We start from the raw sequence: 12657 nt of genomic DNA, 5'->3' as shown, positions 1-12657 counted from the left end.
AACCATAACCACTATCTCTGACCAGTCACAGCACAGCACAGCTGAACCATAACCACTATCTCTGACCAGTCACAGCACAGCTGAACCATAACCACTATCTCTGACCAGTCACAGCACAGCACAGCCTAACCGTAACCACTATCTCTGACCAGTCACAGCACAGCAGAACCATAACCACTATCTCTGACCAGTCACAGCACAGCTGAACCATAACCACTATCTCTGACCAGTCACAGCACAGCACAGCCGAACCGTAACCACTATCTCTGACCAGTCACAGCACAGCAGAACCATAACCACTATCTCTGACCAGTCACAGCACAGCTGAACCGTAACCACTATCTCTGACCAGTCACAGCACAGCACAGCAGAACCATAACCACTATCTCTGACCAGTCACAGCACAGCCGAACCATAACCACTATCTCTGACCAGTCACAGCACAGCACAGCTGAACCATAACCACTATCTCTGACCAGTCACAGCACAGCAGAACCATAACCACTATCTCTGACCAGTCACAGCACAGCACAGCCGAACCGTAACCACTATCTCTGACCAGTCACAGCACAGCTGAACCATAACCACTATCTCTGACCAGTCACAGCACAGCACAGCCGAACCGTAACCACTATCTCTGACCAGTCACAGCACAGCAGAACCATAACCACTATCTCTGACCAGTCACAGCACAGCTGAACCATAACCACTATCTCTGACCAGTCACAGCACAGCAGAACCGTAACCACTATCTCTGACCAGTCACAGCACAGCAGAACCGTAACCACTATCTCTGACCAGTCACAGCACAGCACAGCTGTGATTGGGAGTCCCATAGAGTGGCGCACAATTGGCCTGGGGTAGGCTGTCATTGTAAATAAGAATTTGTTCTTAACTGACTAGTTAAATTATCAATATATATATTTTAAAATAACAAAAACCTTTGATATTTCCAATCACTTTAATAACTTTTTTGTTGACGAGATTAGCAAACTTAGGTATGACATACAAACAACAAATGCTGAGCCTTCATATTTATGCATATCGGACCAAATAATTACAAGCACTGTAGTTTTTGAGTTCCACAAAGTGGGAAGAGGTGAAACAATTGTTGCTGTCTATAAATAAGGACAAGCCACCTGGTTCCCGACAACCTGGATGGTAAATTACTGAGGTTGGTAGAGGAATACATTGTGACTCCTGTTTGCCACATCTTCAATTTAAGTCCTGAAGACTGTGTGTTCCCTCAGACATGGAGGCAGTCAAAGGTTATTCCGCTATCCAAGAATAGCAGAGCACCCTTTAATGGTTCACAGAGCCGACCAATCAGCTTGTTGCTGGTGCATCGCAACTGGTTAAATAAAAGTGAAATAAAAAGAAATAAAAATTGTCGGCCCCCCTTGTCTTACCAGACGCCGCTGTTCTGTCCTGCCGATACAGCATATAACCAGCCAGCTGTATGTTGATAGTGTCGTCGTTCAGCCACGACTCCGTGAAGCATAAGATGGTACAGTTTTTAATGTCCCGTTGGTAGTTTACTCTTCCTCGTAGGTCGTCGATTTTATTTTCCAATGATTGCATGTTATCTAGTAGAACGGAAGGAAGTAGGGGTTTATTCCATCGCCTACGAATTCTCCGAAGGCTGCCCTCCCGCCCTCTGTTCTCTTTTTCTCTGTCTTCTCTTCACGTGAATGACAGGGATTTGGGCCTGTTCACGGGAAAGCCGTATGTCCTTCAAGTCGGGCTCGTCAGACTCGTTATAGGAAAAAAAATCTTCTTCCAGTTCGTGGTGATTAATCGCTGTTCTGATGTCCAGAAGTTATTTTCGGTCATAAGAGACGGTAGCAGCAACATTATGTACGCAATAAGTAAAGTTACAAACAATGCAAAAAAACACATTTGGTTAGGAGCACGTAAAACGCCAGCTATCTTCTCCGGCACCATGATACTATTGTGATATATGTTTCAGTTAGGTTGGATTTATGGGCTTTACAGTAATGGTTATCAACTATACTGCAGGGATGGAACGTAAAGTCGCAAAAAATAGAGGTTTTGGTGGCAGCTGCAGAGAGGTATTTGGGTGTGCGAGACTTGACTTCAGAAGAGTTACAGGGTGTGTTTCGTGATGGTGTCCCATCCTTTCAGGCTGTTGGCCTGAAGTAGGACTAAATAGATTTAAATAGTTATTTTTTGTGAGTGTAGTGTTAAATGGTAGGGTATTTGTTGTATTCATTTTAGTATTTTTTTGTTGTTGATTTTTGATGATAAAAATTGTAAAAAAAGTACAAGGGAGTTATACTCCAGCGGACTAGGTGGCGGTAATGCAACATTTATTGGATGCCAAGCGCCGTTAAATCTCTTCGAATAAGGAGAATGTGATCGCCATGACACACTGCACAACCGAATGAGATTCAGCTGTCTGAAAACAACCACAGCGAAGAATGAACATATTATTTTGATTTTGTTATATTTCAGCGTTTGTAAATTCAAGGGAGATTATCTTTAGTTGAACACCATGGAGCCGACAGCGCCCAAAAGGTAATGTGTACGTTTCATTCGCTTGGAAAAGTACAAGTTATGTACGTTAGTTAGCTCGCTAAATTAGCCTTGACAGCTAACGTTATAGCAAATATTTTTCAATCTATGGCTGTAGTTAACCAGCTAGCCACGTTAGCAAGTTCGTTAACAATATTTGTAATTTCTTATAAGATAGCTAACGTTAGCTTCACCACTTTGACTTGTAACGTTAGTTATCTAGCTAGCTAACAGATGTTTTAAATTACCTTAATATAAATGCTAGTTAGCTACTGTTAGCTAGTTGTCTAGCTTGACAGCAACTGTTTAACATTAGCTGATTTGTGTGTTCTTGTAAAGTTAACTTTTTTTTTGCCTAAAAAGCTAGCTAGTTACTTCAGCATAAGTTATATAAAACTCCCTGTAGGCCCAGTTCCACAATTCTTGTCATGTTGTTGCCATAGAAATAGAATGAATAGAACAGACTTGGAACCTCTAACCACAGATAGAACAATGACAGATATTTTACCGGATGTATAAATGTGAAGCATCCGGTTGACGTTTCCACTCACTAGCAAACAATGGTGGTGAGTGGAAGCCCAGTGGCCGGCAGTGGTAGGAGATGGATTTTGGCCAACATTATACTAATTTTGTCATTGATGAAAGAGTTGAACTCTACAGTTTTCTGTTTGGAAAACCAGAGTGGACAATTAAAAAAAAAATAAAAAAAAATGGTTTTCTTTAGTCTAACATTTGCCAAACTTTCAAAAAAGTGTGTTGTTTAGGAGTGCAAGAGTGAATTTAGTTATTGCACACTCACTCTTCACAGAGTAGGCGTTTTATATCGAAAATCAGCTAAAACCCCCTTTCTTGTTCTGCCTACTGTGATTAATTTGCTCCAATTGGTAACAACAAGCTGTGGTCTGTCTTGGGTTAGCTATTAACATCTTTGTTTGAACCCTGGCAAGTTCACTGGTAAACTCAAGGATACACTCTCAATGGCTGCCTGTTACTGTGATGTAGAATGTTCAGTCAAATGTCAGCTGATGTAGCTCATGTGATAGAATGTATTTATGTTTTTGTCTAATGTCAGTTGAGTTGACTCAACAAATCACAGCACAGATTGAAAAGTACACTTCCTGCTTTTACTTCCTGCCATGGGTACACTCAAAATGGCTGGCAGCCCACCCATTATTCCATCATTGATTTGAATGGGGATTCCCGTTGTATTTATTTCTATGGTTGATTCTCTTCATCCACAGCAAGCTGAAGAAACTGAGTGAAGACAGTCTCACAAAACAACCAGAGGAGGTCTTTGATGTTCTTGAAAAACTTGGTGAAGGGTACGAATATTCATTCATTCATTATAACCTGTATAACATTTATAATGAAAAGAGATGTTTGTGTACATTGACATTATGATAATGACTAGATTATTTATGAAATGGCTGATGGAGCTTCCCTGTGGCTCAGTTGGTAGAGCATGGTGTTTGCAACGCCAGGGTTGTGGGTTCGATTCCCACGGGAGGCCAGTACATGAAATGTATGTAAAATGCATGAAATGTATGTATTCACTACTGTAAGTCACTCTGGATAAGAGCGTCTGCTAAATGACTAAAATCTAAATGTAAAAAATGGAACCACTAAATATGTTATACAGGATCATGGTCTGTGGTACTTTCTGCATCATTTCCACTGTCTTCTTTCATCTCCTCCAGGTCCTATGGCAGTGTGTTTAAAGCCATCCATAAGGAGTCAGGCCAGGTGGTGGCTATCAAACAGGTGCCTGTTGAGTCAGACCTCCAGGAGATCATCAAGGAGATATCCATCATGCAGCAGTGTGACAGGTACTCTGTATGTATGAGAGAGGATAGACTCTCTGGCCCAGACTTTCATCAGGCAGAGCTAGCATGGCTCCAGAGGCTAGTGAGAGGAGAATAGTCTCCTCCTCCATAATCACATGGCCACACTCTGTTTGGTCACCTAAGTTCAGCAAAATGTTTGTTCTGTCTCTCCTCCTGTCCAGTCCCTATGTGGTGAAGTACTATGGCAGAACCAGTATCAGACACTCTGTTTGCTCACCTTTCACCAGTAAATGTTTGTTCTGTCTCCTGTCCAGTCCCTATGTGGTGAAGTACTATGGCAGCTACTTTAAGAACACAGACCTGTGGATAGTAATGGAGTACTGTGGAGCCGGCTCTGTTTCAGACATCATCAGACTACGCAATAAGACGGTCAGTATATTGGCGAAAAGTGTGAGAATGAAGATTACCTTTGGTGCTTCGGTAACCTTTTAACATTCATTGGTCATGTTTTTAATGTGTATTCATAGACTACTGAATTATCATAATGAGTCATTTTATATAATCTCCTCTTGTATAGCTCACAGAGGATGAGATCGCCACCATCCTCAAGTCCACATTGAAAGGTCTGGAGTATCTGCATTTCATGAGGAAGATCCACAGAGACATAAAAGCAGGCAACATTCTCCTCAACACAGAGGGCCATGCCAAACTGGCTGACTTTGGAGTAGCAGGACAACTCACGGTCTGTCTGTCTTCAACTCTCTCTATTTCGCTGAAGTGAATTCTGACTGTGTCTAACGATGTAATCTGGTGTCAGTTTTATCAGGAGTTCTTATTATCCTTGACTTTATTGTAGTGATTGTAGCAGTAAATCACAGAAGTTTCTATATAGATTAGACTAATGTTCGTATTATTGTGTCCCTGTCTAGGACACGATGGCAAAGCGGAACACGGTGATCGGGACTCCGTTCTGGATGGCTCCAGAGGTCATCCAGGAGATAGGATATAACTGTGTAGCAGACATCTGGTCCCTGGGCATCACCTCTATAGAGATGGCTGAGGGTAAACCTCCCTACGCTGATATCCATCCCATGAGGGTGAGTCTGACCCCTAACCCTGGGCATCACCTCTATAGAGATGGCTGAGGGCAAACCTCCCTACGCTGATATCCATCCCATGAGGGTGAGTCTAACCCTGGGCATCACCTCTATAGAGATGGCTGAGGGCAAACCTCCCTACGCTGATATCCATCCCATGAGGGTGAGTCTAACCCCTAACCCTGGGCATCACCTCTATAGAGATGGCTGAGGGTAAACCTCCCTACGCTGATATCCATCCCATGAGGGTGAGTCTAACCCCTAACCCTGGGCATCACCTCTATAGAGATGGCTCAGGGTAAACCTCCCTACGCTGATATCCATCCCATGAGGGTGAGTCTGACCCCTAACCCTGGGCATCACCTCTATAGAGATGGCTGAGGGTAAACCTCCCTACGCTGATATCCATCCCATGAGGGTGAGTCTAACCCCTAACCCTGGGCATCACCTCTATAGAGTTGGCTGAGGACAAACCTCCCTACGCTGATATCCATCCCATGAGGGTGAGTCTGACCCCTAACCCTGGGCATCACCTCTATAGAGATGGCTGAGGACAAACCTCCCTACGCTGATATCCATCCCATGAGGGTGAGTCTGACCCCTAACCCTGGGCATCACCTCTATAGAGATGGCTGAGGGCAAACCTCCCTACGCTGATATCCATCCCATGAGGGTGAGTCTAACCCTGGGCATCACCTCTATAGAGATGGCTGAGGGTAAACCTCCCTACGCTGATATCCATCCCATGAGGGTGAGTCTGACCCCTAACCCTGGGCATCACCTCTATAGAGATGGCTGAGGGTAAACCTCCCTACGCTGATATCCATCCCATGAGGGTGAGTCTGACCCCTAACCCTGGGCATCACCTCTATAGAGATGGCTGAGGGTAAACCTCCCTACGCTGATATCCATCCCATGAGGGTGAGTCTGACCCCTAACCCTGGGCATCACCTCTATAGAGATGGCTGAGGGTAAACCTCCCTACGCTGATATCCATCCCATGAGGGTGAGTGTAACCCTGGGCATCACCTCTATAGAGATGGCTGAGGACAAACCTCCCTACGCTGATATCCATCCCATGAGGGTGAGTCTAACCCCTAACCCTGGGCATCACCTCTATAGAGATGGCTGAGGGCAAACCTCCCTACGCTGATATCCATCCCATGAGGGTGAGTCTAACCCCTAACCCTGGGCATCACCTCTATAGAGATGGCTGAGGGTAAACCTCCCTACGCTGATATCCATCCCATGAGGGTGAGTCTAACCCCTAACCCTGGGCATCACCTCTATAGAGATGGCTGAGGGTAAACCTCCCTACGCTGATATCCATCCCATGAGGGTGAGTCTAACCCCTAACCCTGGGCATCACCTCTATAGAGATGGCTGAGGGCAAACCTCCCTACGCTGATATCCATCCCATGAGGGTGAGTCTAACCCCTAACCCTGGGCATCACCTCTATAGAGATGGCTCAGGGTAAACCTCCCTACGCTGATATCCATCCCATGAGGGTGAGTCTGACCCCTAACCCTGGGCATCACCTCTATAGAGATGGCTGAGGGCAAACCTCCCTACGCTGATATCCATCCCATGAGGGTGAGTCTAACCCCTAACCCTGGGCATCACCTCTATAGAGATGGCTGAGGGTAAACCTCCCTACGCTGATATCCATCCTATGAGGGTGAGTCTAACCCCTAACCCTGGGCATCACCTCTATAGAGTTGGCTGAGGGTAAACCTCCCTACGCTGATATCCATCCCATGAGGGTGAGTCTAACCCCTAACCCTGGGCATCACCTCTATAGAGATGGCTGAGGGTAAACCTCCCTACGCTGATATCCATCCCATGAGGGTGAGTCTGACCCCTAACCCTGGGCATCACCTCTATAGAGATGGCTGAGGGTAAACCTCCCTACGCTGATATCCATCCCATGAGGGTGAGTCTAACCCCTAACCCTGGGCATCACCTCTATAGAGTTCGCTGAGGACAAACCTCCCTACGCTGATATCCATCCCATGAGGGTGAGTCTGACCCCTAACCCTGGGCATCACCTCTATAGAGATGGCTGAGGACAAACCTCCCTACGCTGATATCCATCCCATGAGGGTGAGTCTGACCCCTAACCCTGGGCATCACCTCTATAGAGATGGCTGAGGGCAAACCTCCCTACGCTGATATCCATCCCATGAGGGTGAGTCTAACCCTGGGCATCACCTTTATAGAGATGGCTGAGGGTAAACCTCCCTACGCTGATATCCATCCCATGAGGGTGAGTCTGACCCCTAACCCTGGGCATCACCTCTATAGAAATGGCTGAGGGTAAACCTCCCTACGCTGATATCCATCCCATGAGGGTGAGTCTGACCCCTAACCCTGGGCATCACCTCTATAGAGATGGCTGAGGGTAAACCTCCCTACGCTGATATCCATCCCATGAGGGTGAGTCTGACCCCTAACCCTGGGCATCACCTCTATAGAGATGGCTGAGGGTAAACCTCCCTACGCTGATATCCATCCCATGAGGGTGAGTCTAAACCTGGGCATCACCTCTATAGAGATGGCTGAGGACAAACCTCCCTACGCTGATATCCATCCCATGAGGGTGAGTCTAACCCCTAACCCTGGGCATCACCTCTATAGAGATGGCTGAGGGCAAACCTCCCTACGCTGATATCCATCCCATGAGGGTGAGTCTAACCCCTAACCCTGGGCATCACCTCTATAGAGATGGCTGAGGGTAAACCTCCCTACGCTGATATCCATCCCATGAGGGTGAGTCTAACCCCTAACCCTGGGCATCACCTCTATAGAGATGGCTGAGGGTAAACCTCCCTACGCTGATATCCATCCCATGAGGGTGAGTCTAACCCTGGGCATCACCTCTATAGAGATGGCTGAGGGTAAACCTCCCTACGCTGATATCCATCCCATGAGGGTGAGTCTAACCCCTAACCCTGGGCATCACCTCTATAGAGATGGCTGAGGGCAAACCTCCCTACGCTGATATCCATCCCATGAGGGTGAGTCTAACCCCTAACCCTGGGCATCACCTCTATAGAGATGGCTGAGGGTAAACCTCCCTACGCTGATATCCATCCTATGAGGGTGAGTCTGACCCCTAACCCTGGGCATCACCTCTATAGAGATGGCTGAGGGTAAACCTCCCTACGCTGATATCCATCCTGATATGCATGGCTATATACAGGGAGTACCAGGTAATAACATGGCTATATACAGGGAGTACCAGGTAATAACATGGTTATATACAGGAAGTACCAGGTAATAACATGGCTATATACAGGGGTATGAGGTAATAACATGGCTATATACAGGGAGTACCAGGTAATAACATGGTTATATACAGGGAGTACCGGGTAATAACATGGCTATATACAGGGAGTACCAGGTAATAACATGGCTATATACAGGGAGTACCAGGTAATAACATGGTTATATACAGGGAGTACCGGGTAATAACATGGCTATATACAGGGGGTACCGGGTAATAACATGGCTATATACAGGGAGTACCAGGTAATAACATGGCTATATACAGGGAGTACCAGGTAATAACATGGCTATATACAGGGAGTACCAGGTAATAACATGGCTCTATACAGGGAGTACCGGGTAATAACATGGCTATATACAGGGAGTACCAGGTAATAACATGGCTATATACAGGGAGTACCAGGTAATAACATGGCTATATACAGGGGTATGAGGTAATAACATGGCTATACACAGGGAGTACCAGGTAATAACATGGCTATATACAGGGAGTACCGGGTAATAACATGGCTATATACAGGGAGTACCGGGTAATAACATGGCTATATACAGGAAGTAGCAGGTAATAAAACGGCTATGTACAGGGAGTACCAGGTAATAACATGGCTATATACAGGGAGTACCAGGTAATAACATGGCTATATACAGGGAGTACCAGGTAATAACATGGCTATATACAGGGAGTACCGGGTAATAACATGGCTATATAGAGGGGGTACCGGGTAATAACATGGCTATATACAGGGAGTACCAGGTAATAACATGGCTATATACAGGGAGTACCAGGTAATAACATGGCTATATACAGGGAGTACCAGGTAATAACATGGCTATATACAGGGTAGATAGACAGTAACAGCAGTATACTGTAGGTAGGGGTAAAGGGTAGATAATAGACAGTAACAGCAGTATACTGTAGGTAGGGGTAAAGGGTAGATAATAGACAGTAACAGCAGTATACTGTAGGTAGGGGTAAAGGATAGATAATAGACAGTAACAGCAGTATACTGTAGGTAGGGGTAAAGGATAGATAATAGACAGTAACAGCAGTATACTGTAGGTAGGGGGATAGATAATAGACAGTAACAGCAGTATACTGTAGGTAGGGGTAAAGGGTAGATAATAGACAGTAACAGCAGTATACTGTAGGTATGGGTAAAGGATACATAATAGACAGTAACAGCAGTATACTGTAGGTAGGGGTAAAGGATAGATAATAGACAGTAACAGCAGTATACTGTAGGTAGGGGTAAAGGATAGATAATAGACAGTAACAGCAGTATACTGTAGGTAGGGGTAAAGGATATATAATAGACAGTAGCAGCGGTATACTGTAGGTAGGGGTAAAGGATAGATAATAGACAGTAACAGCAGTATACTGTAGGTAGGGGTAAAGGATAGATAATAGACAGTAACAGCAGTATACTGTAGGTAGGGGTAAAGGATAGATAATAGACAGTAACAGCAGTATACTGTAGGTAGGGGTAAAGGATAGATAATAGACAGTAACAGCAGTATACTGTAGGTAGGGGTAAAGGATAGATAAGACAGTAACAGCGGTATACTGTAGGTAGGGGTAAAGGATAGATAATAGACAGTAACAGCAGTATGTTGTAGGTAGGGGTAAAGGGTAGATAATAGACAGTAACAGCAGTATACTGTAGGTAGGGGTAAAGGATAGATAATAGACAGTAACAGCAGTATACTGTAGGTAGGGGTAAAGGATATTGAAAATAGACGGTAACAGCAGTATACTGTAGGTAGGGGTAAAGGATAGATAATAGACAGTAACAGCAGTATACTGTAGGTAGGGGTAAAGGATAGATAATAGACAGTAACAGCAGTATACTGTAGGTAGGGGTAAAGGATAGACAATAGACAGTAACAGCAGTATACTGTAGGTAGGGGTAAAGGATAGACAATAGACAGTAACAGCAGTATACTGTAGGTAGGGGTAAAGGATAGACAATAGACAGTAACAGCAGTATACTGTAGGTAGGGGTAAAGGATAGATAATAGACAGTAACAGCAGTATACTGTAGGTAGGGGTAAAGGATAGATAATAGACAGTAACAGCGGTATACTGTAGGTAGGGGTAAAGGATAGACAATAGACAGTAACAGCGGTATACTGTAGGTAGGGGTAAAGGATAGACAATAGACAGTAACAGCGGTATACTGTAGGTAGGGGTAAAGGATAGATAATAGACAGTAACAGCAGTATACTGTAGGTAGGGGTAAAGGATAGATAATAGACAGTAACAGCAGTATACTGTAGGTAGGGGTAAAGGATAGATAATAGACAGTAACAGCGGTATACTGTAGGTAGGGGTAAAGGATAGACAATAGACAGTAACAGCGGTATACTGTAGGTAGGGGTAAAGGATAGACAATAGACAGTAACAGCGGTATACTGTAGGTAGGGGTAAAGGATAGATAATAGACAGTAACAGCGGTATACTGTAGGTAGGGGTAAAGGATAGATAATAGACAGTAGCAGCGGTATACTGTAGGTAGGGGTAAAGGATAGATAATAGACAGTAACAGCAGTATACTGTAGGTAGGGGTAAAGGATAGATAAGACAGTAACAGCGGTATACTGTAGGTAGGGGTAAAGGATAGATAATAGACAGTAACAGCAGTATGTTGTAGGTAGGGGTAAAGGGTAGATAATAGACAGTAACAGCAGTATACTGTAGGTAGGGGTAAAGGATAGATAATAGACAGTAACAGCAGTATACTGTAGGTAGGGGTAAAGGATATTGAAAATAGACGGTAACAGCAGTATACTGTAGGTAGGGGTAAAGGATATATAATAGACAGTAACAGCAGTATACTGTAGGTAGGGGTAAAGCGTAGATAATAGACGGTAACAGCAGAATACTGTAGGTAGGGGTAAAGGGTAGATAATAGACAGTAACAGCAGTATACTGTAGGTAGGGGTAAAGGATAGATAATAGACAGTAACAGCAGTATACTGTAGGTAGGGGTAAAGGATAGATAATAGACAGTAACAGCAGTATACTGTAGGTAGGGGTAAAGGATAGATAATAGACAGTAACAGCAGTATACTGTAGGTAGGGGTAAAGGATAGATTATAGACAGTAACAGCAGTATACTGTAGGTAGGGGTAAAGGATAGATAATAGACAGTAACAGCAGTATACTGTAGTTGGGGGTAAAGGGTAGATAATAGACAGTAACAGAGTCCAGTTTGTTGGGGTGTCGGGGTAGAGTGTAAAAACTAGTCAATAAAGGTAGTCCGGATAGCTATTTGATTAGCTATTTAACAGTCTTGTTTAGTAGTCTTATGGCTTGTGGGTAGAAGCTGGTCAGGATCCTGTTGGTTCCAGACTTGGTGTATCGGTACCGCTTGCCGTGCGGTAGCAGAGAGAACAGTCTATGGCTTGAGTGGCTGGAGTCTTTAACAATTATTTAGGCCTTCCTCTGACACCGCCTGGTATAGAGGTCCTGGATGGCAGGAAGCTCGTCCCCAGTGTAGTACTGGGCCGTACGCAGTACCCTCTGTAGCACCCTGCGGTTGGGGGCCTTGCGGTTGCCATAACAAGAGGTCAATAGACATTCATTAGGGTTTACAGAGAGGCTTCTATACTACCTGCTTCACTAGGTGTTTTCTGTCTCTCCTTCCTCTGTATTACTGTCAGGCTATTTTCATGATCCCAACCAACCCACCACCGACGTTCAGGAAGCCTGAGTTGTGGACAGACGACTTCACACACTTTGTAAAGAAATGTCTGGTGAAGAACCCAGAACAGAGAGCTACAGCCACACAGCTGCTACAGGTGAGATACACACTACTACAGGTGATATACACACTACTACTACTACTACAGGTGATATATACACCACTACTACTACTACTACTACAGGTGATATATACACACACACTACTACTACTACTACTACTACTACAGGTGATATATACACACACAC

The 12657-nt window shown here is 44.6% G+C and overlaps 1 protein-coding gene and 1 long non-coding RNA gene across 6 annotated transcripts in view; one reads left to right on the top strand and one right to left on the bottom strand.

Moving 5' to 3' along the window:
* The first annotated feature begins 2380 nt into the window (after positions 1-2380).
* Positions 2381-12657, top strand: part of stk3 (serine/threonine kinase 3 (STE20 homolog, yeast)) — a 31530-nt gene continuing 21253 nt past the window's right edge. For both annotated transcript variants that reach the window (XM_029736116.1, XM_029736115.1), the window contains exons 1-7: positions 2381-2538; positions 3777-3857; positions 4233-4361; positions 4634-4748; positions 4897-5061; positions 5249-5416; positions 12369-12506. In XM_029736116.1, coding sequence (XP_029591976.1) covers positions 2516-2538; positions 3777-3857; positions 4233-4361; positions 4634-4748; positions 4897-5061; positions 5249-5416; positions 12369-12506 — 819 coding nt within the window. In that variant the 5' untranslated portion in view covers positions 2381-2515. The remainder of the gene's footprint in view (positions 2539-3776; positions 3858-4232; positions 4362-4633; positions 4749-4896; positions 5062-5248; positions 5417-12368; positions 12507-12657) is intronic.
* On the bottom strand, positions 5312-8678 carry LOC115176249 (uncharacterized). Of its 4 annotated transcripts, none has more exons than XR_003872199.1 (5): positions 7655-7697; positions 6472-6896; positions 6139-6393; positions 5473-5720; positions 5312-5387 (listed from the first exon to the last, which is right to left on the bottom strand). It is a non-coding gene; the product is annotated as an uncharacterized LOC115176249 (long non-coding RNA). The 4 variants fall into 4 exon arrangements; XR_003872198.1 differs by lacking the exons at positions 5312-5387; positions 5473-5720; positions 7655-7697 and adding exons at positions 7988-8216; positions 8295-8490; positions 8576-8678 and having other exon boundaries at positions 5982-6393; positions 6472-6811; XR_003872200.1 differs by lacking the exons at positions 5312-5387; positions 5473-5720 and having other exon boundaries at positions 5982-6393; positions 6472-6811; positions 7655-7700.

Source organism: Salmo trutta, chromosome 36 (genome assembly GCF_901001165.1).
Source record: "Salmo trutta chromosome 36, fSalTru1.1, whole genome shotgun sequence".
Taxonomy (NCBI): domain Eukaryota; kingdom Metazoa; phylum Chordata; class Actinopteri; order Salmoniformes; family Salmonidae; genus Salmo; species Salmo trutta.
This window is presented reverse-complemented; position numbering and strand designations above follow the sequence as displayed.